Here is a 22,517-nt window from a genome sequence, read left to right as displayed (position 1 = left end):
AAATGAAGATTGATATATAGGATGACCTCATTTGATTACCGGAAGGTTTTCGGAGTTACCGGGAATGACGAATGGGTTCCGGGAGTTCACCGGGGGGGCAACCCACCCCGGGGAAGCCCATGGGCCTTGAGGGTGGCGCACCAGCCCTTAGTGGGCTGGTGGGGCAGCCCAAAAGGGCCCTATGCGCCTAGGAAAGAAAATCAAAGAGAAAGAAAAAAAAGGAGGAGGTGGGAAGGGAAGGAAGGACTCCCACCCACCAAACCAAGTCCAACTCGGTTTGGGGGGGGGGAGCCTTCCCCCCTTGGACTCGGTCGACCCCCTTGGGGCTCCTTGAGCCCCAAGGCAAGGTCCCCTCCCTCCCACCTATATATACGGAGGTTTTAGGGCTGATTTGAGACGACTTTTCCACGGCAGCCCGACCACATACCTCCACGGTTTTTCCTCTAGATCGCGTTTTTGCGGAGCTCGGGCGGAGCCCTGCTGAGACAAGGTCATCACCAACCTACGGAGCGCCATCATGCTGCCGGAGAACTCTTCTACCTCTCCGTCTCTCTTGCTGGATCAAGAAGGCCGAGATCATCATCGAGCTGTACGTGTGCTGAACGCGGAGGTGCCGTCCGTTCGGTACTAGATCGTGGGACTGATCGCGGGATTGTTCGCGGGGCGGATCGAGGGACGTGAGGACGTTCCACTACATCAACCGCGTTCACTAACGCTTCTGCTGTACGGTCTACAAGGGTACGTAGATCACTCATCCCCTCTCGTAGATGGACATCACCATGATAGGTCTTCGTGCGCGTAGGAAAATTTTTGTTTCCCATGCGACGTTCCCCAACATGGTGTGCCCCCCACACCCAGCCCATGCGCAACCAAGAGGGAGGGAGGGGAAACCCTAGGCGCTGGTGGGCCTAAGGCCCACCTAGGGGTGCGCCCACCCCTCTCCCTGCCCTGGCCACCGCACCTCCCATCTGGGGGGCTGCCGCACCACCTAGGGTGGGAACCCTAGGGGTGGCACACACCCCTCACCTCCTCCTATATATAGAGAGGGTTTTGGGGCTGTTTTGCACACTGTTTTCCCTCTAACTCGGCGCAGCCCTGCTCCCCTCCTTCCTCCTCTCCCGTGGTGCTTGGCGAAGCCCTGCTGGGAGACCTCGTCTCTCCAACTACACCATGATGTCATGCTGCCGGAGATCTTCCCCAACCTCTCCCTCCTCCTTGCTGGATCAAGGTGCGGGAGACGTCACCGGCTGCACGTGTGTTGAACGCGGAGGTGTCGTGGTTCGGCACTAGATCGGAATCACACCGCGATCTAAATCGCCGCGAGTACGACTCCATCAACCGCGTTCTAGCAACGCTTCCACTTAACGATCTTCAAAGGTATGAAGATGCACTCACCCCTCTCTCGTTGCTGGTCTCTCCATAGGAAGATCTGAATATGGCGTAGGAAAAGTTTGAATTTATGCTACGTTACCCAACACGATCGTGCCTCCTACCGGAGCCCCCAAGTCGTCGGAACCCCGACGTCGCCCAAAATCCCGCCGCCTGGCGCGTCCTGTGCCCGAGCCTCAACCGCTGGGGATCGACCACGCCGCCTCCGTCCAACCCCTTCGAGCCGCCGCCCATGCAGGGGCTCGACGCTGGTCCCGCCTAGGGGTGCCGTCATCGGATCAGCCCTCCCCCTCCATGCTTTGTCGTCGCGCCAAGCCGTCGCCGGCGCCGTTGACCACGTTGCCGGTCCTCGCGAGCGCTCGCTCATGCGAGTAGGGCGACGTGCCAGCCTTGCCCACACACAGGCTTCTTGCGCCATCGCCAGCAGCAGCAGCGGCCCAGTCCGCCTCCATCCCGAGCAAGGCCCAGTCTCCATAGACGGCCCGTTTGGCCTCTAGTGAGCGCAGATCCCCTATCCAACGCCTTGTGCGAATATTGGTTATAGTGTGCACATGTCATGTTATCCTGGTAGTCAGTTTCGGCCCATATGTGTTTTTTCCCGTTCCATGAATTTAACCATCTAGCGTGTGAATTATCTCTTTTACAAAAAAACACCTCATCTTGCATCGCTAATAACTGAACAACCGTGCATCGGATTTAAAAACTTCATACATGTAAAATAATTAAATTGTTGTTTTCATTTAATTTGCATTATGCCATGCTAAAATGGTTTTTGTCATAACTAAATAATCGTAGCTCCGATAAAAATGTTTCATATATGTAACTTGGCTATAAAAATGTGTAGAATAACACGGTGACATTTATTTTGCTGTTTAACAATTCTAAAATTGTGCATAGGCAGACCAGTATCGAATCTTAATTTGCATAGGGGGGATTTCCAGAATTCTTATTCGTTGTTCCAGCCTCATTAAGCTTGCCTAGAATTTCATGTAGCTCCATAATGACTTGTTGCATCCATGATTAACATGTTGTGGTTGTAATTTGCATGCATTTTGCATTCGTGGCATATCATCTTGTGTTGCTCATATCTTTTAAACCGTAGCTTCGCTTTAGATGACCTATACATGTAAATCGACTAGAATTATGTGTAGAATCACATCGCCCACTTTTTTTGCTGCTTAACTAATATAAAATGTGTTTAGTATAGATCTGCATCAATTTCAAAATTCAAATATGGGGTCATTTCGAAAATGCTATATGTTGTTTCCGACCTCATTTAAAATGCCTAGATAGTGTAGTTTATTTATGCTTCACCTCTTGCCATGTTTAAAGAACATTTAATGTTGATGAGTACCTAAATGGGAGTGAAATAAATATATGAACGTGGGATTTCGTCAATATGCAACATGTAGTATTCGATTGTTGTGATGTGCCATGACTTGCATAATTAAACCGGACTTGCATCATATGTGTTTGTGCATCATGTGTTGCATATGTTGTGGTGAAAATCGTGTATTGATTCTTGTTTCCGGATTGCTTCTTCTCAATATAGTTCTGCAAGCGTGTCAGGGTGTGAGGATTCGTTCGACTACGTTGGTTCTTCTACACCATGGATTAGTTCTTCTTCCAAGCGGGATCACAAGCAAGATGACCATTTCCCTAGATACCAATACTATCATTGTCATGCCTCTACGGATAAGCGCCCCTTGTTTATATAGACATCAGGGCCCTTAGGGTTACATGTTTCCAACATGGAACGGGGGTAGATGGGTTGAACTGATCTTCCTGCCTTGGAGTGAACGCCTAGTCTTCGGAGCTCTCCATCTTGATTACGTAGTCGTCACGTAATCCGGTCTACAATGACGCAGCCCATAAGATCGTTCCATAAGGGATAACCCGACCGCACGAGGACCCCTTAATCCAAAACTCCTTAACCAGCAAATAACTGTTTGGCTTTGTTACCGCTTGCTCAGCCTTCTTATAGCATTGCTAGTTGCAGGTGTAGTTGCTTCCATGTGAAAACATGGGTTCCTTGTTATATCACCATATTATTGCTATTTAATTTAATGAACCTATATACCTGGTAAAAGGCGGAAGGCTTGGCCTTTTGGCTGGGTGTTTTGTTCCGCTTTTGTCGCCTTAGTTTTGACTACCGGTGTTAAGTTCCATATTGAGCGCTCCTAACATGCTTGGGGTTGTTATGGGGACCCCCTTGGTTTTTGTTTTGGGATAAAACTCTTCTGGCAAGGCCTAACATTGGTACTACATTTGCCTAATAACTAATAAAATTGCATAGGGACATGCCGGCCCCCGTGGATCATTAATCAACCCCCGGGCCAGTGCTCCATATGAGTGTTGGTCCACCTACCTAGGAGTCGAGGGAGCCACCTCGGGGCAACTCGGGGCATTTTCTGGCTATCGTCCACTTTGCATAGACGGTTGACGCCCGTAGATAGAGAGCACGCGACTCTAGATGCGGGTATGGCTCACCGGGTGGCCTTGCTGGATTTGTTTTACCTTTGCCGAACGTCTTGTGCGAGGGTTTCCAAGAATACTTTGGGCTATCTCGAGGTTGAGGTTTTCGACCTGGAATCTGAGGAGATCACGGGTTTTCCGCGGTCGAGGTTTCCGACGCAACGAGTGGTAGTTTGTGATGAACTAGTTGGAGCACCCCTGCAGGGTTAAATCTTTCTGAGATCCGTGCCCGGGGTTATGTGGCAACTTGGAAACTTTGTTTAACATCTGGTTCTAGATAACCTGAAATAGGTGGTAGTTCTAATAATGATAACTTGGAAACTTAATTAAAATATGCAAACTATGTGCGTAACCATGATTGTCTCTTCTCATGAGTTACGCATCCAGAAGAGGACACGGTGGGGTTATGTTTGACGTAAGTAGGTGTTCAGGATCATTCATCTGATCATTATTAGTTCACATCCATTATGCATGGATCATTCCCCCTTTTATTCTTGTACTCGTAAGTTAGCCACCTAAATAAATGCTTAGTTGCTTGTTGCAGCCTCACCACTTAACCATACCTCACCCATTAAGTTTTGCTGGTCTTGATACCTTTGGAATTGAGATTGCTGAGTCCTTGTGGCTCATAGATTACTACAACAACAGTTGTAGGTACAGGTAAAGCGATACTTTGATGTGAGCGCGATGATTGATCTATTTGGAGTTTCTTCTTTTTCTTCTTATTCATCGATCAAGGATGGGTTCCAGGCTGGTAGCCTCAGATAGCAAGGACGGACATCGTTCTTTTATCTTTTTTGTCCGTAGTCGGACCCTGCTCTTCAACATGGTGATTGAACATGTTATTGTATTCATGTGATCTTGATGTAGCTTGTGGCGAGTGTAAGCCAATTCCATATACTCATCTCTTCTGTACATGTACTTGTAACGATATACATTCATGTGAAACTACAGGAAGCACTTCTATCCCTGTCGAGGCCCTCGTGCCAAAATAAGGATAGGATCACATCTTGGGTGTTACACTCATCATCCGATGTGTGAAGATGGACTCATGTATGAGGAGGACACTGCCTAGCGTCATGGTGATGTCGATGGCAGAGGCCTGGCAAAATCGATGCGTTAGATTTTTTTATTTGAAGATGAATTGGTGAAAGATAGTTGCGACGACACATGAGAATGCATCGGACCTATTTGTACCCCAAGTATGTGGCTTGGTTGGGCCTCCGGCTTTACGTGTTAGGTTTTGATGTGATGTTTGTTTGGTGTTAGACTCAACCTATCAAAACCCCTTCATCAAATGAATGGGAATAACGACATGCGTTGTTAAAATGATGTCTTTAGACTACCTAATGTACTACTCTAGACTACCTAATGTACTACTCCGTCCGTCCTGTTTTGGTATTTAGATACATTCACTCCTAGACAAACCTAAGACATAATTAATTTTGGAACGGAGGGAGTGTTTTATAAGGGAAACTCTCTATGCTGGCGCGCCGGCCCAATATTTCAGCTTGTCAGCCCGGAACCGTCCAATTTGCATGCGCGTAGCCGTTAGATCTCCCCCTTCTCTTTTGCATACCATCCTCAACCTCCCACATGCAAGAAAGAGAGAAAGAGGAGGGCGCCGCCCCCGCACACGCCGCACCCCACGCCTCTGTTGGAAATATGCCCTAGAGGCAATGATAAAATAGTTATTATTATATTTCCTTGTTCAAGATAATCTTTTATTACCCATGCTAGAATTGTATCGAATGGAAACTCAGATACATGTGTGGATACATATACAACACACTATCCCTAGTAAGCCTCTAGTTGACTAGCTCGTTGATGAAAGATGGTTAAGGTTTCCTAGCCATAGGCAAGTCTTGTGACTTGATAACGGGATCACATCATTAGGAGAATGATGTGATGGACATGACCCAAACTATGAACGTAGCATGTGATCGTGTCATTTTATTGCTACTGTTTTTCTGCATGTCAAGTATATGTTCCTATGACCATGAGATCATCTAACTCACTGACACCGGAAGAATACCTTGTGTGTATCAAACGTCGCAACGTAACTGGGTGACTATAAAGGTGTTGTACATGTATCTCTGAAGGTGTCCGTTGAGTTAACATGGATCAAGACTGGGATTTGTCACTCCATATGATGGAGAGGTATGTCGGGGCCACTCGGTAATACAACATCACAACATGCCTTGAAAGTAATGTGACTAAAGAGTTAGCCACGGGATTTTGTATTACGAAATGAGTAAATAGACTTGCCGGTAACGAGATTCAACTAGGTATAGAGATACCGACAATCGAATCTCGGGCAAGTAACATATCGAAGGACAAAGGGAATGTTATACATGATTAACTGAATCCTTGACATAGAGGTACAACCTATTAAGATCTTGGTAGAATATGTAGGATCCAATATGGACATCTAGGTCCCGCTATTGGGTATTGACCGGAGAGTGTCTCGGTCATGTCTACATAGTTCTCGAACCCTCGGGGTTTGCACACTTAAGGTTCAGTGGCGTTTCAGTATAGTTGAATTATGGATGTTGGTAACGGATGTTGTTCTGAGTCCCGGATGAGATCCCGGACGTCACGAGGAGTTCCGGAATGGTCCGAAGACGAATATTGATGTATAGGAAGGTTGAATTTGGCTTCTGCAAGGATTCCGGGCATTACCGGTAAAGTACCGGGAGTGGCGAATGGATTCCAGGGTTCCACCAGGAGGGCCACCCACCCGAAGAGGCACCAAATAGGCCCAAGGGTGGCACACCAGCCCCTAGTGGGCTGGGCGACCAGCCCAAGTGGGCCTACTTCGGCCGAAGAGATAAAGAGAGAGGAGGTGGGCCAAACCGACTAGGAGGAGGACTCCTCCTCCACTAAACCAATTTGGAGGAGGACTCCTCCCTCCTCCTTGCGTCGGCCGAACCCTAGGGACTTCCCCTAGGGCGCCACCCCTCCCTCCATCCTATATATAGTGGAGGGTAGAGAGGCTTTTTGCACCTCAAGCCACGACGTAACCCTCTCTCCCTCCACCACTTTGTGACACCCGGTAGGTTATTTTGGTATTACACGACGAAGCCCTGCCAGAGTAGCTCCACCATCATCACCGTCACGCCATCATGCTGCTGGAGAATTCTGTTACCTCTTCGTCTCTCTTGCTGGATCGAGAAGGTGAAGATCGTCATCGAGCTGCACGTGTGCTGAACGTGGAGGTGCCGTTCGTTCGACACTAGATCGTGATTGGATCGTGGGACGGCTTGCGATTTGGATCGCGAAGACGTTCGACTATGTCAACCGCGTTTCTTAACGCTCCCCGCTTAGCGATCTACAAGCGTATGTGGATCCGATCTCTCCTATCGTATATGGTCACAACCATGGATAGATCTTATGTGTGCGTAGGATTTTTTTGTTTCCCATGAAACATTCTCCAACAGCCTCGCCTCCTCATCTTCTCTCACCGCCGGTCATCCCTGGTCACCGCCCCTCGCCTTCGGTCCCAGCGCCGCAATGATGCATGTAGCAAAATACCTCTCCGATTGTAGAAAATCCGAGGGACGGTTGCAACAAAAAAGGCATCACCATAGTAGGCCGCAGCTCCGCCGTGACACATGTAGAAAAATCCGTCGCCGGTAGTAAAAAAAACTAGACGACGTTTGCAGATTTTTTATCAGCTGGTTGCAGCTTTCAGGGTGGAGGTTCACCTCGTCGGAGTGGAGTTAAATGGATGTACGGAGTGCCTGGTTGAAGCTTTCTCTATTACCGGTTGAAACATTTTTCATATACCGTTTAAGCTTTTTCTGTCAACGGTTGCAACAAACACGAGCATGGTTCCGTTGTCACGGGTCGCAGCTCAGCCGTGATGCATGTAGCAAAGCATTATGCCGGTTGTAGCAAAATGAAACACCGATTGTAGCAAAAATTGCGATGCCATGTGCGATGTAGCAAAACGCGACACCGGCGGTAGCAAAATGTGGTGCCCATTGTAGCAAATTTTGATGCCGATTGAAGCATGTAGTAAATTGCGCCTTCGGCCATGGATGCAACGTCGTCGGCTATGCCCGTTGCAGCTCCGGTCGCCATAGAGCAGATGAGAGAGGGGAAATCGAGGGGAGGGCACTGGTTCGGTGGTAGGCTTCAAAGGTGCTCCCCGAAGAAGAAGACGGGCGCTCACTGGAGGAGATCGCAGGGGTAGGATTTCCCATGGCAACCGGAAGGTTGGAAAAAAGAAAGGAGAATGACATGGGATGAGGAAAGAGATAACGAGGTGGGCCCTCCTGTTTTAATTCGTTGTAGCCGCGAGCGAATGGACGAGACCGATCGAAGCGTTCGGCGCGCCGAACACAAGCGTTTACTATTTTATAAGAGCATCTCTAGTAGACCCCGTATAATGCCCCGACCCACAAAATAACAGCCAAAATACGGGTCGGGACGCAAAATGCTGACACACCGGACCCCGCAAATGCGTCCGATCCGTACATTTTTTTATGGGGCACGACAAAAGTTCGCCCTCAACCTTCAGATTCACGGGGTGAGAGGCCAACCCGAGCTCGCCCCTTATCCGCAACGAGATTTGGCGCGAGGGAAATTTCCGCCTGGCCAGTCCCCGCCCCCCCTCCTCGGCAGCCATTACCCCGCACACCGCACGCTCTGGACCTTCTTCCCCGCCATTCTTCGCCACCATGGAAGCCTTCCAGCCGGCAGATCTCATCAACGTGGAGGTCATGCACGCACAATCCCGTCCGGCGGATCTCGTCGCCGGCCATGTCGCCCCCGTCGTCGCCCTAATCACCAACGTGCCAACCCGCAAGCGACAAGGCAATGTTGTCGTGGAGGGTGGCATTCCGTCTGGGCTAGCCGGAAGGGAAGGCGAGCCGGGCTCCACCGCTACTGCGCGATCTGCTCAGCCGCCGACGGGGAAGATGAGCAAGGTTTCGGGCGTGGAGCGGAAGAAGGTTCCTACGAAAAAACCTTCGTCCACTCCATCTGCCCCGGCGAGACGTTCCTGGACGGTGCCTTTCTACGACACTGCTTCCACCGCAGGCAAGGTGTTCGATGAAAGGGCCGGAAGGTATGCATCTTAGCTCACTTATTTTTTCTTCGATTTTTTGCCATTGTGGTAGGTCGTGATGTGCTTTCACTCAATGTAGCGGTGGTTCGAACAATGTCGCCGCCGAATTCGTGAACTTGTTTGCCACCAACGTCGTCGACATCGATCAAGCCCCGATTGCTGGTTTCGTTTACAACGAATTGGATGGTGGCGTTGATGAACACGGTGGTGAATAGGAGGTGAAGGAGGTAGATGAGCGGACATATGAGCAATCGCAAGGAAAAAAGCATGAGATCGAAGAACTACACGATCTTGGAAGATCAAATCCTGATCAAGGCTTGGAGTACGGTGTCTATGGATCCTTGCACGGGTGTGTCCCAAACCGCCAAGACGTATTGACAAAGAATTGAAGATCAATACTTCCAATTCATGGTCAAGTATCCCAATAGGACAGCACGAACCTTTCGGTAACTCCAAGGTCGCTGGGACGCGATCTAGTCGACTTGTAGCCGTTGGGCAGCTTGCTTGGAACAAGTTTGCAATGCTCCTCCAAGTGGAACCGTGGAATCCGACTATGTGAGTTTGTTCATGTGAAATGGTTCCATCAGTTTTCATAATGCGAAATGGTTCCATCAGTTTGACTTTGTTTTAGTTGTGTAGGGAAAAAATGCCCAACAACGGTACAAAGACATGGAAGCTTCCCAAGGCAAAAAATTTAAACTAGAGCATTGTTGCTCAAAAACTACGACAAGTGAAAGTTGATTGATAGAGAATCCCCATGGAAGAAAGGTTCATTTACGGACATGGATGAAGATGAAGATGATGATGGTCCAAGAAACTTGAACAAGCCCCATTGTAACAAAAAGACAAAGGAGAAGATCAAAAGGGAACACAAAGCATCAACCTTGCGAGACAAGATAGATGCCATGTTGCAATCAAATGAGGTGTTGCTAGCGAAGTCTTTGGAAGCAAAGATAGAGTTGGCCGAGAAGAAGGCACGAGAGAAACAAGAGAGGTGGAAATTGCTCAAGGAAGTTGAGGAGAGAAAAGCACGTGTCGCTGAGAACAAAATCATGGCCAACCTTCTTGCCGAAGAGAATAGGATCATGACTTTGAACCGCAATGACATGGACGACATCAGCAAAATATGGCATGATATGACAAGATGATATGACAAGAAGAGAAATCTTGAAGAGGAGGATGCTTGTGTGTTACAATGACGGCGATGATTTCTCGTCTGGAATCGGAACCGATGATTTCGATACCGGAATAAGGACATGTGTCAGAGTAGAAACAAGTGCAGGCGATGAATTCGGGAGAGTCGATGGATTCGGAACTGACGGTGACCTTGATGGTGCAGACTGAAAAACGACTAGGATGCATAAAATCTTTTTACGTTTATCTTTGAAACTATGCTTTCATTTTATGCGTGAACTATGTTTTATTATATAAATTTAAACTCATTTGATACTTTTATTGGAAGGTTTTCATGTTTGCGGATCGATACGATGGCGCCTGAGAAAATCCCACGTTTTATTATATAAATTTGAACTCATTTGATACTTTTATTGGAAGGTTTTCAGGTTTGAAATCCGGCGCCTGAGAAGATCCCACGTTTTATTATATAAATTTGAACTCATTTGATACTTTCATTGGAAGTTTTATTATATAAATTTGAACTCATTTGATACTTTCATTGGAAGGTTTTTAGGTTTGCGGATCGATATGATGACGCCTGAGAAGATCCCACATTGACGATCCTATAATAGCATTTTTTACGAATATCCTTTTATACAGATCCGAATATCCTTTTATACAGATCCATTTTAACAGTCTGCCTTTATCCATGCCCGCATAGCAAAAACCGTTTTTCGCGAACTATAAACGAGTAATCCTCTTAATAGAAAAAATAGTCAAACTTACCGAAAATACAAAGGAACTTTCAACCCAGGACCACGGCAGAACAACAGAAACCGGTGGCCTCACTCTCTCGACACGATCTCATAAAAGAACTCACGAAATAGGTCTATGTTGCGTGTTCACATACACATCACAGTACACAGAACTACACAACCCACAAGCGGGCAGTCGCACTAACATCCAACTAAATCTGCTAGCTATCCAGCTCAAGGTACGTACATCACCATTACACAGCACAGTGGAACCACCTTAGCCCACACAAGAAATTCGACAAGAAACACAATATACAATGGAGCCATCATCCACCAGCCTACGATAGATACGACGGCTTACTTTTTCTTTTGCAGGCTTATCGATTGCTTAGCCACAGCGTGCGCCGCCGAGCTCGCGAGGGACGACTTCTTCATATGCCCCTTTGGGTCAAGCGCTTTCCGAATCTTGAAGACGGCCCACGCGACGCCAAGGGCGTTTCCGGTGGCGTGGAGGTAGTCCTGTGTTATCTCTCCTGCTTGATCACCATACCTGCAAAAATGAGAAGACAACATCAACGATTCTATCAACCTGCAGCATCGAACAATCACTACCGTGCAAAAGATTTCGCTTATGACTGGATGTTGCTGAACCAAGAACATTTGAAATTTTGAAAGCATAGATGCAATGCAGTGCATGTACATTACCTGTGCGTTACAACTGAAGTTGTGACAACCGATGATGTTTTCATCACGTTCTTGCCGGACACCTCAACAGCATCCCAAACTTTACCTGAACAAATTGCGCAAACTGAATCAGCAAATAATAATATGTGGTGGACCACACATTAGCACTTAGAACTGTTTTAGAGTTAAGTTTAAGGCATCTTAACCCAGTGCACTCTATAATACTAGTACACTAAATACCTGGATTTGCTTGGGACAGCCCAACGTTGAACATAATAAAATCCAAATCACAGTATGCTTCCATCCTATTCCTATCTGGTGCTTTGGGTCTCTTTTTTCGGCGTGACCCCCGCGTCGTCGCTCCCGGCGACTCGGAGGCGAACCCTCCCGCCGCCGCCGGCCCCCTCTCCGCCCTCCCACCCGCTTCGCCGCTGCCGGAGGGGACGTCGGCGAAGCCGCGCGCGCCCCGGGGATGGCGGCGGCGGGCCCCTATGGCTCTGGCGGCGGGATCTCGGGCTCTGGCTCTAGCGGCGGGATCTCGGGCTCTGGCTCTGGCGGCGGGATCTCGAGCTCAGCCGGCGTTGGCCCGCGGGCTCTGGTGCTGTGAGATCTCGCCCACCCGGGCTGCCATGGCGGATGCGGGGCGCGCGACCAGTAGGGAGCGGCGGCCGAGCGCGTCTGCGGTGGTGGCAGGGGGCATTGTTTGCGGCAGCCACAGTTTCGGTGGTGTTGGCTCCGGTCAGGGGGCGGTGCACCTAGTTATGGTCAGCTGGCGGTGGCTGCTATGGCGGCCGGCGGCGCCAGATCTGGCCGCTGTCCTCCGGCCCTCATCTGTGGGCCTCTCTCTTGCGGACTTGGCGGTGCCGGCGTTTGCCGGAGCCCTACATGCGGGTGAAGCCGGTGGAGGAGATTTGGATTGGGGAAACCCCTTGGTTGGCCCAGGCCGGCCTCGCCGACGACGAGGCTCAAGGGCGCCATTTTTCTTTTTGAAGACATCGGTATACATCTGCTCCTCTGCTCCCCCTCCTTGCCTCTCGGGTGAAAACCCCAACTCCGGTGGGCGGCGGCGGCGTCCTTGATGTCATGACCTTCCTGAAGGCGTCGCCTTGAGGGCTGAGTGGTGGTGGGCACTATGTGGGTCATGAACGGTTGCTGGTGGTGGGCTCTGCTTCAGGGGCAACCCTAGGATCTGGTCTTCCAGATCGGACGATGGCGGTACTGCGGTGCCGTTTCTCTCTTGGGAGCATCGTTGATGGAGCAGCGCTGGCGGACTGAGACAGGAGGTGGAGCGGCTTCGTCTTGCACGGAAATTCGGTGGAGCTGTCAAGTCATGCCTGACCGACAGGTGCTACGCTGAGTCATGCCTGGTTGGCACTGGCAATGGGTACCCATTACCACGTACCTGCGGGTAAAAACCCTATTAGGGTAAGGGTATGGGACAAAAACTTACCCATGGGTATATAAATAGGAAAATCTAAAACCCATCGGGTAGAGCGGGTACGGGTATGGGATCATATAACCCATACTCATATACCCATGTACCCCTATAAAATCTATATAAACTTAAAATATTATCTGTACAATCGACACTATGTCAATAATTTATGAATTGAAAGTGTATGCCTATGTGGTGTTGTTTATGACTACATGATGTTGTTTTACAAGTATGTGCTGTAGTTATAATCCATCTTTGTAAAATATACGGTACAATGCATTTTATAACTATAAATTCTTTAAATTGATGTTTGCAAATATGGATAATTTTACCAGCGGGTACCCGTCTACCCTGTCGGGTAACGGGTATGGGAAAAAATTATACCCGTTGACGGGTAAGGGTGATGGGTAATATCAGACGGGGCAGGTAAGGGTATGGGGAGGCTCCACCCATACCCATACCCTGCGGGTGCCATCCCCTAGTTGGCAGGTGCTACGCACGGCAGATCTCCCGGAGTTTTCACAGCTGGACGGTTGAGCGCAGGGCGGTGGCGCCGTTGGGTGTCGTGGTGGCGTCGACGGATGATTGGACTGGCAAGGATGATGCGGATCTCTTTCCTGAAGACGGGTCAGTGGTTCGAGGATGATGGCCACTGGTAAAACGTGTGGGTGAGGTGTGCGTATTAGGTGTACTGCACCGGCTGTTGTTCCCGATACGTTATGTGGATGGATTGGAAACAACACCGGTCTTAGATATGTGGAGTGAGAGCACTCCATATTATCGAGTTTGTTGGTATGAGTGGTGGCTTTGGGTGGATTGATGTATACTCTTGTTAGACCTTTGTGGACTAATTAATAAGATAGCATCGATTGATGCAGAGGCCGGGGGTTTGACCTCCTTTAAAAAAAAAAATCTGATGCTTTGTTGATGTGACCGTTAATCCGATCCATCTTTAGATCAACAAGTTCCATTTTTATTTGGAACAGAATCACTGACTACCTAGACTTCTAACTTAAAAGTTCAGAAACTAGAGAATAACCAGAGCATTCTACTAGCTGCCCTTATATTCATCATTCCATAAGAATATAGATAAAAACGGTTAAACTTCATACTTCGTCAAGCTAATGTAACATGCACAGCTTAGTGGAAAAAACTTACCAAATCCGTCCAGCGAAGCAAGAATAACTTCACCAGGCATTAACTTGAAGAACTTCTGTGCAGGTTTGGAGTTGACCACAGTGCTGGTAACAAATCCTGAGACCTTGAGAACACCTGAGAGGATTGAGTTTGCTACCCTGTTGGACATTTTTGTGACCCTTCTGGCCCTGCAGAAGACAGAAGAGAAATACATAAGCCAACTGCATCGAGTAGAGACTGGAGAGGCCCATAAAATTGGTTACCTCAAATATTTCTATAAACATGACAACAATAAATAACCGAAAGGGAAATAAGAATTATCTCAGAATAAGAAATATACTATACTGAGTAGTCTAACACTTAAGTTAAGGCATGCTTTGATAAGGATCCAGATCAAGTTGAAAACATCTCGCTCTAAGCCTCTTTAATGGTATCTATAAATATATCATCATAATGCACACATGTCGGCATGGCAAAAATATCACTGGTCGTTATCAAGATATGTCAGGTGTCTTCCAGGACAGGAAGCGGATAATCGACACTCGTGGCATTGGCTAAGTTCATGGTCAATTGTCATAATAAAGATGCGTCCTCCTCTTAATGGGGGTTACATCTGGGTGAGACATTTTGTTTGCACAACCAAAGAAGGGTTTCTCTTGTCCATGTCTATTTTTAGATAACGGAAGTCGGAAGAAAACATGCAGAAGACCCTACTGCATATCTGACAAATAAAACTGCTCTGTTGAATAGAGCTACTGCAGTATAACTTCATAATCTTATACTCCCTCCCTTCCTACATACTACTCCCTGTGTCCCAAAATAACTGTCTTAACTTTGTACTAGCTCTAGTACAAAGTTATACTAAGCTCAAGACATTTATTTTGGGACGGTAGGAGTGTACAAGGCCTTTTAGAGATTGCACTATAAACTATACATACAAAGTAAAATGGATGAATCTACATTTTAAAAGATGTCTATATACATCCGTATGTAGTCCATAGCGTAATCTCTAAAAGGTCTTATATTTAGAAACGGATGGCGTACTATTAAAAACATTGTAACCGCATAATGTTCATCAAGTGCAATGCAATGGAGGTATAGTAGGAACCCTGACTATTCCATGATATGCAACGAAGCTATAACTGATTAACCAAATCCTGATCTTAGACCATGCAACTGATGGCAAAAGGTGAATCATCTCATTCATTAAATTCTAGATCATCCGTAGCAGTCGAATTGTAAATTTAGTGAATCATTGAGTTCATCAAATGCCAGATTAAGAAAGTGCCTTAAGCTACTCCAATGTGAGCTGCTCTGCAACATATAGATAAAAAACAAGTGTAAGTTTGTTCATCCATACCTCTTCATCCTCTTGAGGGAGCTGGGCTTCACCTGCGTAGGCTTGCCGTTGGCCCCCGCGCCCTTCTTCAACACCGCCTCCCCGCATTTGAGGCCGGAGGCTGTGATGTCCCCGCACCAGATGATGCCCCTTACCAGCTGCCCCGAGCCCTTGGCGATAAGCCTCGCCACCGACGAGCTGTAGTCGTCCACGTTTGGCGCGATTGTCGTCCAGAACGCCGCGGACTGCTCCTCGATTTCCTCCTTCTTGTCTCCGGCAGCCTCCTCCGGCGTGATCTCCGACACCGCCCTCGTGTCCATTACCTCGCCCGCCCCTTCGTCGACCTGCTTGACGGAGAAGGTTGTGTACTCCTTCAGGACCCTGTCCAGCTCCTCCAGCACCTGCTCCTGCCCTTTCCCGGCGACCGTGAGGCCGTAGCTCAGCGCCGTCTCCCGGTCCGCGTCCGTCTCCGCCTCCGCGTCCTCCTTGTCGTCAGGGTGGTCCGAGTGCGGGACGTGGAGCGAGAAGAAGTAGTGGCCGGCGTCGAGCTTGACGACGGCGACGTCGCCGGCGAGCGGCCACTGCACGGGCTCCTGCGCGTTGCTGGAGCGGCCGCTGCTGAGGAAGCTGAAAAAGCCGCGCCGCTGGTTGGACTTGTCCGGGGTGAGGCGCGCGAGCACGGCGACGCAGTGGTCGCCCTGGCGGAGGCGCACGACGGAGAGCGTGCCGGCGCCGAGGTCGAGGCTGCGGTCGGGGTCGACGAGGTGGAGCTGCGCGCCCGGCACGTCGACGAGGGTCTCCTCCACCGTGGGCGGGGCCGGGGCGGCGTCCTCTGCCTCGTCCGCCGGGAAGAGGTTCTCGGCCAGCTCGTTCGGGTCCACGGTGGGGTAGAGCGAGTCGCCGGTGCCTGTGCTGGCGGCGCTGGCGGCGGTGTTGTGGTCGGGGTGGGACTGGGGTACCTCAGGGTACATGCTCTGCTGCTTGGAGGCGGAGGCCATGTCGGTTCGCTGGTGGGCTGTCGCGCCGTGTCACAGCTCGCCGGATCGAGGGAGAGGGGAACGAGCCAGCGAGGTGGGGAGGATGGAACGGGGGGCAGGGGATTTTAATACGCGAGGGGTGGAACCGGCGAGGGCGACGGTTGATTCGCGGTGGCGGCGTGGCGCCCAGGTGCGAGGGGATTTGCTGCGCCCGTGACGGCGACGCGGAGGTGGTCGGCAGCGTGTCAGGGACGAGATGGCCGGCACACTGGTGGGCACAGAGATAGCGGTGGCAAAGGGGGATCCGGGTTCGCGATAGACGAGAAGACTTTGGAAGAAAGGAACCGGAAGCCAAGGGAGGAGGACGCGTAGACACCGTCGGGAACAGCTCACCGGCCACGGAGGCTCCGGCATAAAGAAGAAGAGTATAAAGGCCAACACGAACTGGCGCGCTCCAGAGCTCACGTGTGTGCAGCTTCCGGCACCTGGCGGCCTGCCGTTGCACAACTTGAGAGGAGCGGTCGACGGTGCGTAGCTAGTTTTGCATTCACCGCGTCGCCGACGGCGGACAGCATTCAACATGTTTTCTGTTTCCGTCAGCCGTGCACGGGCGGGTCGGCGGCTCCCAACGGCCTTCCACATTTGCCTGCCGTCATTTTGGTGCCTTTTTGCATCTGGGGTCTGTACAACTTGACTAAGGTCATGCTGGCTATAAATCATGTTTTATGTTTTGTTTGGTCATCATGAGGTAGTTTGATAGCCTCGTTTGGATCCATCGGTTGGTTAGAGTTAGTTTAAGAGGATGTCTGATACGTTTTAGTCCTATGATTAAAAGTAGTGAGACTAAAATTTACTAGCCTCACCCATGCTTGAATCCAAATACTAAAGAGACTAAAATCAAGTTAATGAGCATTTATTATCCTCCAAACCCTCAATCCAGAACTTGCCTGAGGAGTTAAATGATGAGAGAGGGGACTAATGCACATTTTAGTAGGGGTACCCCTGACTAAAATATGTTAGCCTCAATACTAGTTTTAGCCTTTCTTTAGTCAGAGGTGCTTGAAACTTTAGCCTCTTAAAGAGACTAGTTTTAGTCAGACCAGTTTTAGTCTCTTGGATCCAAACACCCTCTTAGAGTACTAACATAGGTAGATATCGTATCGTATTAAATGTCATGCTACTATGTGTCAAGCATGTTAATCAATGTGGTCATATATGATACTACTTTATGATACTATGCACTATGGAGGTAGTATCATACAATAGTATCATATGCATGATACTATATATGATACTCCCCACTATGACCCATCCAAAAACTATCTGACCAAAGAGGTGTTAATTGGAGCTAGTTCTCATCGAGTCCACTAAAAATTCATTTTTTCTCTCTATTCCACCATCCAAGAGGTGCTAATTGAAGCTAGTTCTCATCAGGTCCACTAAAAAATCATTTTTGTTTCTCTATCCCATCCGCCAAGAGGTGCTAATTTGAGCTAATTCTCATGGGGTCCACTAAAAAAATATTTTTTCTCTCTCTATCCCACCAGCCAAGAGGTGCTAATTGGAGCTAGTTCTCACGGGGCCCCACTAAAAAATCATCTTTCTCTCTCCATCAAGTGCATGTATTGTCAATCTAACCTTGTCATCCAAAAAACTCTTTGGTTAGAGTTAGTTTAGGATTAGTCATGAGCTAGAAACTAACTCTAACCTCTAGCTAAGTTAGAGTATCCAAACAGGACCGATATATGACATTTAATGAAAAACTGTTGAAGGTTCTAGATAATGCCCCACGTCGTCACGTGTTTACTACAGAAATATTCGGTAATAAACTTGTGAAAAATAAAAATAAAATGTACAATAATATTATGGTACCACATTCAACCTAGAGGTAGATGAATGATGGATGCATACTATGTTTTCTTGTGAATTCAAGTTCAAATATCTATTGTTGAAAAATAAAAATAAAATCAATGATGTGGAGAGCTTTCATGTTCTCTAATGACGTGGAGGACTTGCATATCGTAGAAAGCGGAAAGTGAAAACTTCAATGGTTGCATAGTCGCTTGATGGTGTGAAGGGCCACATGTGGCGGAGCGTGGAAAATTAATTGATTGCATGCGCTTGATGATTTCGATGGGCTTGCATGTGCATTCGAATGACATGGGACATGTGTGAGACACATGTGATAAGATGGATATGTTGCATGTTGAAATAAATAAGCACATATATTCAACTGCATATCTTATTTTTGAGCGACACGGTTGTAAGGATCCATGAGAAGCAACCAGATGAATTGTATGTGTCAATTGCCATTTAGCTAGCAAGCTTATTGATATTGAAGTTTCCCAAGTTGTGCTTCCCGATATTGTATTTAAAGTTGTTCTCTGAATTCCTTATATGAAAAATCGATAGAAGAGGTGTCTACAAGGGGGTTAATAGACTGCTTGCATAAATTAAAATCCTAGCATTTTCCAATTTGATAGTTGGTACATTTTAGCAATTCTAACAAGTCTAGTGCACCCTACACATGCTAGTCAACAAATATGGCAGCGGAAAGTAAAGACTTTGCACATGTAGTAAAGAGTAGAGTTTAGGAAGATCAAACGCGAAGAAGTAGACACGACAATTTTTGGCATGGTTCCGATAGGTGGCGCTATCGTACAACCATGTTAGTGAAGACTTCAACCCACGGAGGATAACGGCCGCGAGAGTCCACGGAGGGCTCTGATGGTGAACGTTGCCTGGGAAACAAAAAAATTCCTACGCACACGAAGACCTATCATGGTGATGTCCATCTACGAGAGGAGATTTGGATCTACGTACTCTTGTAGTTCGCACAACAGGAAGCGTTAAGAAACGCGGTTGATGTAGTGGAACGTCTTCACGTCCCTCGATCAGCCCCACGAACCGTCCCGCGATCCGTCCCACGATCCGTTCCGATCTAGTGCCGAACGGACGGCACCTCCTCGTTCAGCACACGTACAGCTCAACGATGATCTCGGCCTTCTTGATCCAGCAAGCAAGACAAAGAAATAGATGAGTTCTCCCGCAGCGTGACGACGCTCCGGTGGTGGTGAGGATCTACTCCTGCAGAGCTCTGCCCGAGCTCCGCAGAAATACGATCTAGAGGTAAAACTATGGAGTCTAGATCTGAGTTGCACGCGGCAAAAGTTTTCTCAAATCAGCCCTAAATCACCACTATATATAGGAAGGAGGGGGGAGACTTGCCTTGAGGACCAAGTCCCCAAGGGTGCGCCGACCAGAAGGAGAGGAGGAAACCTACTCCAATTAGGATTGGAAAATGGAGTCCTTCTCTTCCTTCCCACCTCCCTTTTTTTCTTTGGTTTTCTTCTCTTGTCGCGAAGGCCCTCTTGGGCTGTCCCACTGATGACCCACAAGTATAGGGGATCAATCATAGTCCTTTCGATAGGTAAGAGTGTCGAACCCAACGAGGAGCAGAAGGATCTGACAAGTGGTTTTCAGCAAGGTAAAATCTACAAGCACTGAAATTATCGGTAACAAGTGATTGTGTGGTGAGATGATTCATAGCAAGCAACAAGTAACAAAAGTAGCAACGGTGCAGCAAGGTGGCCCAATCCATTTTGTATCAAGGGACAAGCCTGGACAAAGTCTTATAGGAGGAAAAACGCTCCCGAGGACACACGGGAATTTCTGTCATGCTAATTTTCATCATGTTCATATGATTCGCGTTCGTTACTTTGATAGTTTGGTATGTGGGTGGACCGGCGCTTGGGTACTGCCCTTACTTGGACAAGCATCCCACTTATGATTAACCCCTCTCGCAAGCATCCGCGACTAAGAAATAAGAATTAAGACAAAGTCTAACCATAGCATTAAACTAGTGAATCCAAATCAGCCCCTTACGAAGCAGCGCATAAACTAGGGTTTAAGCTTCTGTAACTCTAGCAACCCATCATCTACTTACTACTTCCCAATGCCTTTCTCTAGGCCCAAATAATGGTGAAGTGTTATGTAGTCGACGTTCACATAACACCACTAGAGGAAAAACAACATACAACACATCAAAATATCGAACGAATACCAAATTCACATGACTACTATTAGCATGACTTATCCCATGTCCTCAGGAACAAAAGTAACTACTCACAAAGCATAATCATATTCATGACCAGAGAGGTAATGAGTAGCATCAAGGATCTGAACATAAAGTCTTCCACCAAATAATCCAACTAGCATCAACTACAAGGAGTAATTAACACTACTAGCAACCTTACAAGTACCAATCGGAGTCGCGAGGCGGAGATTGGTTACAAGAGATGAACTAGGGTTTGGAGATGAGATGGTGTTGATGATGATGTTGATGGTGATGAGTCCCCTCCGATGAGAGGAGTGTTGGTGATGATGATGGCGACGATTTCCCCCTCCGGGAGGCAAGTTTCCCCGGCAGGATCATCCTGCCGGAGCTCTAGATTGGTTCTGCTCAAGTTCCGCCTCGTGGCGGCGGCGATTCCACGAAAAAGCCTCCTCGTGATTATTATTTTTCGGACGAAACCCTTCATATAGCAGAAGAGGGGGGCCAGAGGGCTAGCTGGGTGCCCACAAGCCCCCCAGGCGCGGCCAGGGGGGTGGCCGCGCCTAGCAGGCTTCTGGCCACGTGTTGGCACCCCTCTGGCACTTCTTCGGCCCAGTATTTTTTATAAATCCGGAAAAAAATCCTCGTTGATTTTACGGCGTTTGGAGTTGCACAGAATAGGTATCTCAAACTTGCTCCAATTTCAGGCCAGAATTCCAGCTGCCGGCATTCTCCCTCTTCAAGTAAACCTTGCAAAATAAGAGATAAAAGGCATAAGTATTGTACCGTGAAGTGAAATAACAGACCAAAAAGCAATAAATATCAACATGAAAGCATGATGCAAAATGGACGTATCAACTCCCCCAAGCTTAGACCTCGCTTGTCCTCAAGCAAAAGCCGAGCTCAATAAATATGTCCACATGTTTAGGGAGAGAGGTGTCGACAAAACAAGATAAGAACATGCATGCATCATGATCATGATCAGAACAGCAATACCAACATATAATCTCTCATGCTAAAGTGACAATTCCATCACAAAGTAAAGTATGGATCAAGAACCTTACCGAGAAGTAAAAACCGATAGCATTTAGTCATTGAAGCAATTGCAATTTATCACAACATCAGAAAGAGTCAGATAAGAGCTTGTAAAGCAAATCCACATACTCAATCATCTTTTCATTCTCTACAATTGCTACAACTCACGTGGTACTCGTGAGATCAAAGTTTCAGCTGAACACAGAGAAAGATAGAGCCTTATAGTTTTGCCTCCCAACTGCTTACCTCAAGGGTAATGTCAACAACAATAATTCATGAATGCTTACCTCCAAGTTGACATATGAATATAGATATTTCCCTAGCATATGACGTCAGCCTTGGTGAAGATCACCATGACTCTTTCAAGGGAAAAAAGTAAAGGTACAAGATAGGCCCTTCGCAGAGGGAAACAGAGGTTGTCATGCGCTTTTGAGGTTTGGATGCGTGTCCTCTTAGTGCGGAGGAACGTCACTTTATAATTCCTCCTGTGATAAAGAACTTTATTATGCAGTCTATCGCTTTTATGTCTTCCTCATAACATGTTCGTACAAAGCTTATTTTCCACACACTAATAGATCATACATATTAGGGAGCAATTTTTATTGCTTGCACCAATGACAACTTACTTGAGGGATCTTATTCAATCCATAGGTAGGTATGGTGGACTCTCATGGAAAAACTGGGTTGAAGGTTTGTGGATGCACAAGTAGTGTCTCTACTTGGTGCGGGAGTTTTGGCTAATATGAGGTGGAAGCAATCGTCACATGCTAAGGGATCTCTAGTCATATAACATTGTTCGGAACCAAGCAAACACAATTCATCATGTTAACTTCCTTGTCCAACATCTACTTCTAGGCATGTAATAGTTTAGTGAGTGTTCACAATCATAGATGGTGTCAAAGATGATGTATTTATATGTGAAACTCTCCTTCCTTATCACTTCCTATTAATTGCAACAATGACCAAGGTCTACGTTTGTCTACCCTCAACAAGTTTCAATCAACATTCTTTTTATATGTGAAGCCATCACTTCCCATAAGATCATTA

The 22,517-nt window shown here is 47.7% G+C and overlaps 1 protein-coding gene across 1 annotated transcript; it reads right to left on the bottom strand.

The window, feature by feature from the left end:
• Positions 1-10,918: 10,918 nt before the first annotated feature.
• Positions 10,919-16,723, bottom strand: LOC123449183 (protein EARLY-RESPONSIVE TO DEHYDRATION 7, chloroplastic-like). Its single transcript, XM_045126299.1, has 4 exons — positions 15,426-16,723; positions 14,087-14,253; positions 11,515-11,599; positions 10,919-11,359 (listed from the first exon to the last, which is right to left on the bottom strand). Exons 1-4 carry the CDS (start codon positions 16,400-16,402, stop codon positions 11,167-11,169), a joined length of 1,422 nt encoding a protein of 473 aa, XP_044982234.1. The 5' UTR covers positions 16,403-16,723; the 3' UTR covers positions 10,919-11,166.
• Between the last annotated feature and the right edge of the window lie 5,794 nt (positions 16,724-22,517).

This window comes from Hordeum vulgare, chromosome 4H, assembly GCF_904849725.1.
Source record: "Hordeum vulgare subsp. vulgare chromosome 4H, MorexV3_pseudomolecules_assembly, whole genome shotgun sequence".
Taxonomy (NCBI): Eukaryota; Viridiplantae; Streptophyta; class Magnoliopsida; order Poales; family Poaceae; genus Hordeum; species Hordeum vulgare.
Note: the sequence above shows the minus strand (reverse complement) of the source record. Positions and strands in the feature narration are given on the sequence as shown.

Bases quoted from the DNA above. Each gene is read 5' to 3' on its own strand.
- LOC123449183 (XM_045126299.1), bottom strand. From the start codon at position 16,402: ATGGCCTCCGCCTCCAAGCAGCAGAGCATGTACCCTGAGGTACCCCAG. The intron at 11,600-14,086 runs GTAAGTTTTTTC...CAATTTGTTCAG, and splicing joins TGCTTCGCTGGACGGATTTG to GTAAAGTTTGGGATGCTGTT. The intron at 11,360-11,514 runs GTAATGTACATG...TCATTTTTGCAG, and splicing joins ACTTCAGTTGTAACGCACAG to GTATGGTGATCAAGCAGGAG.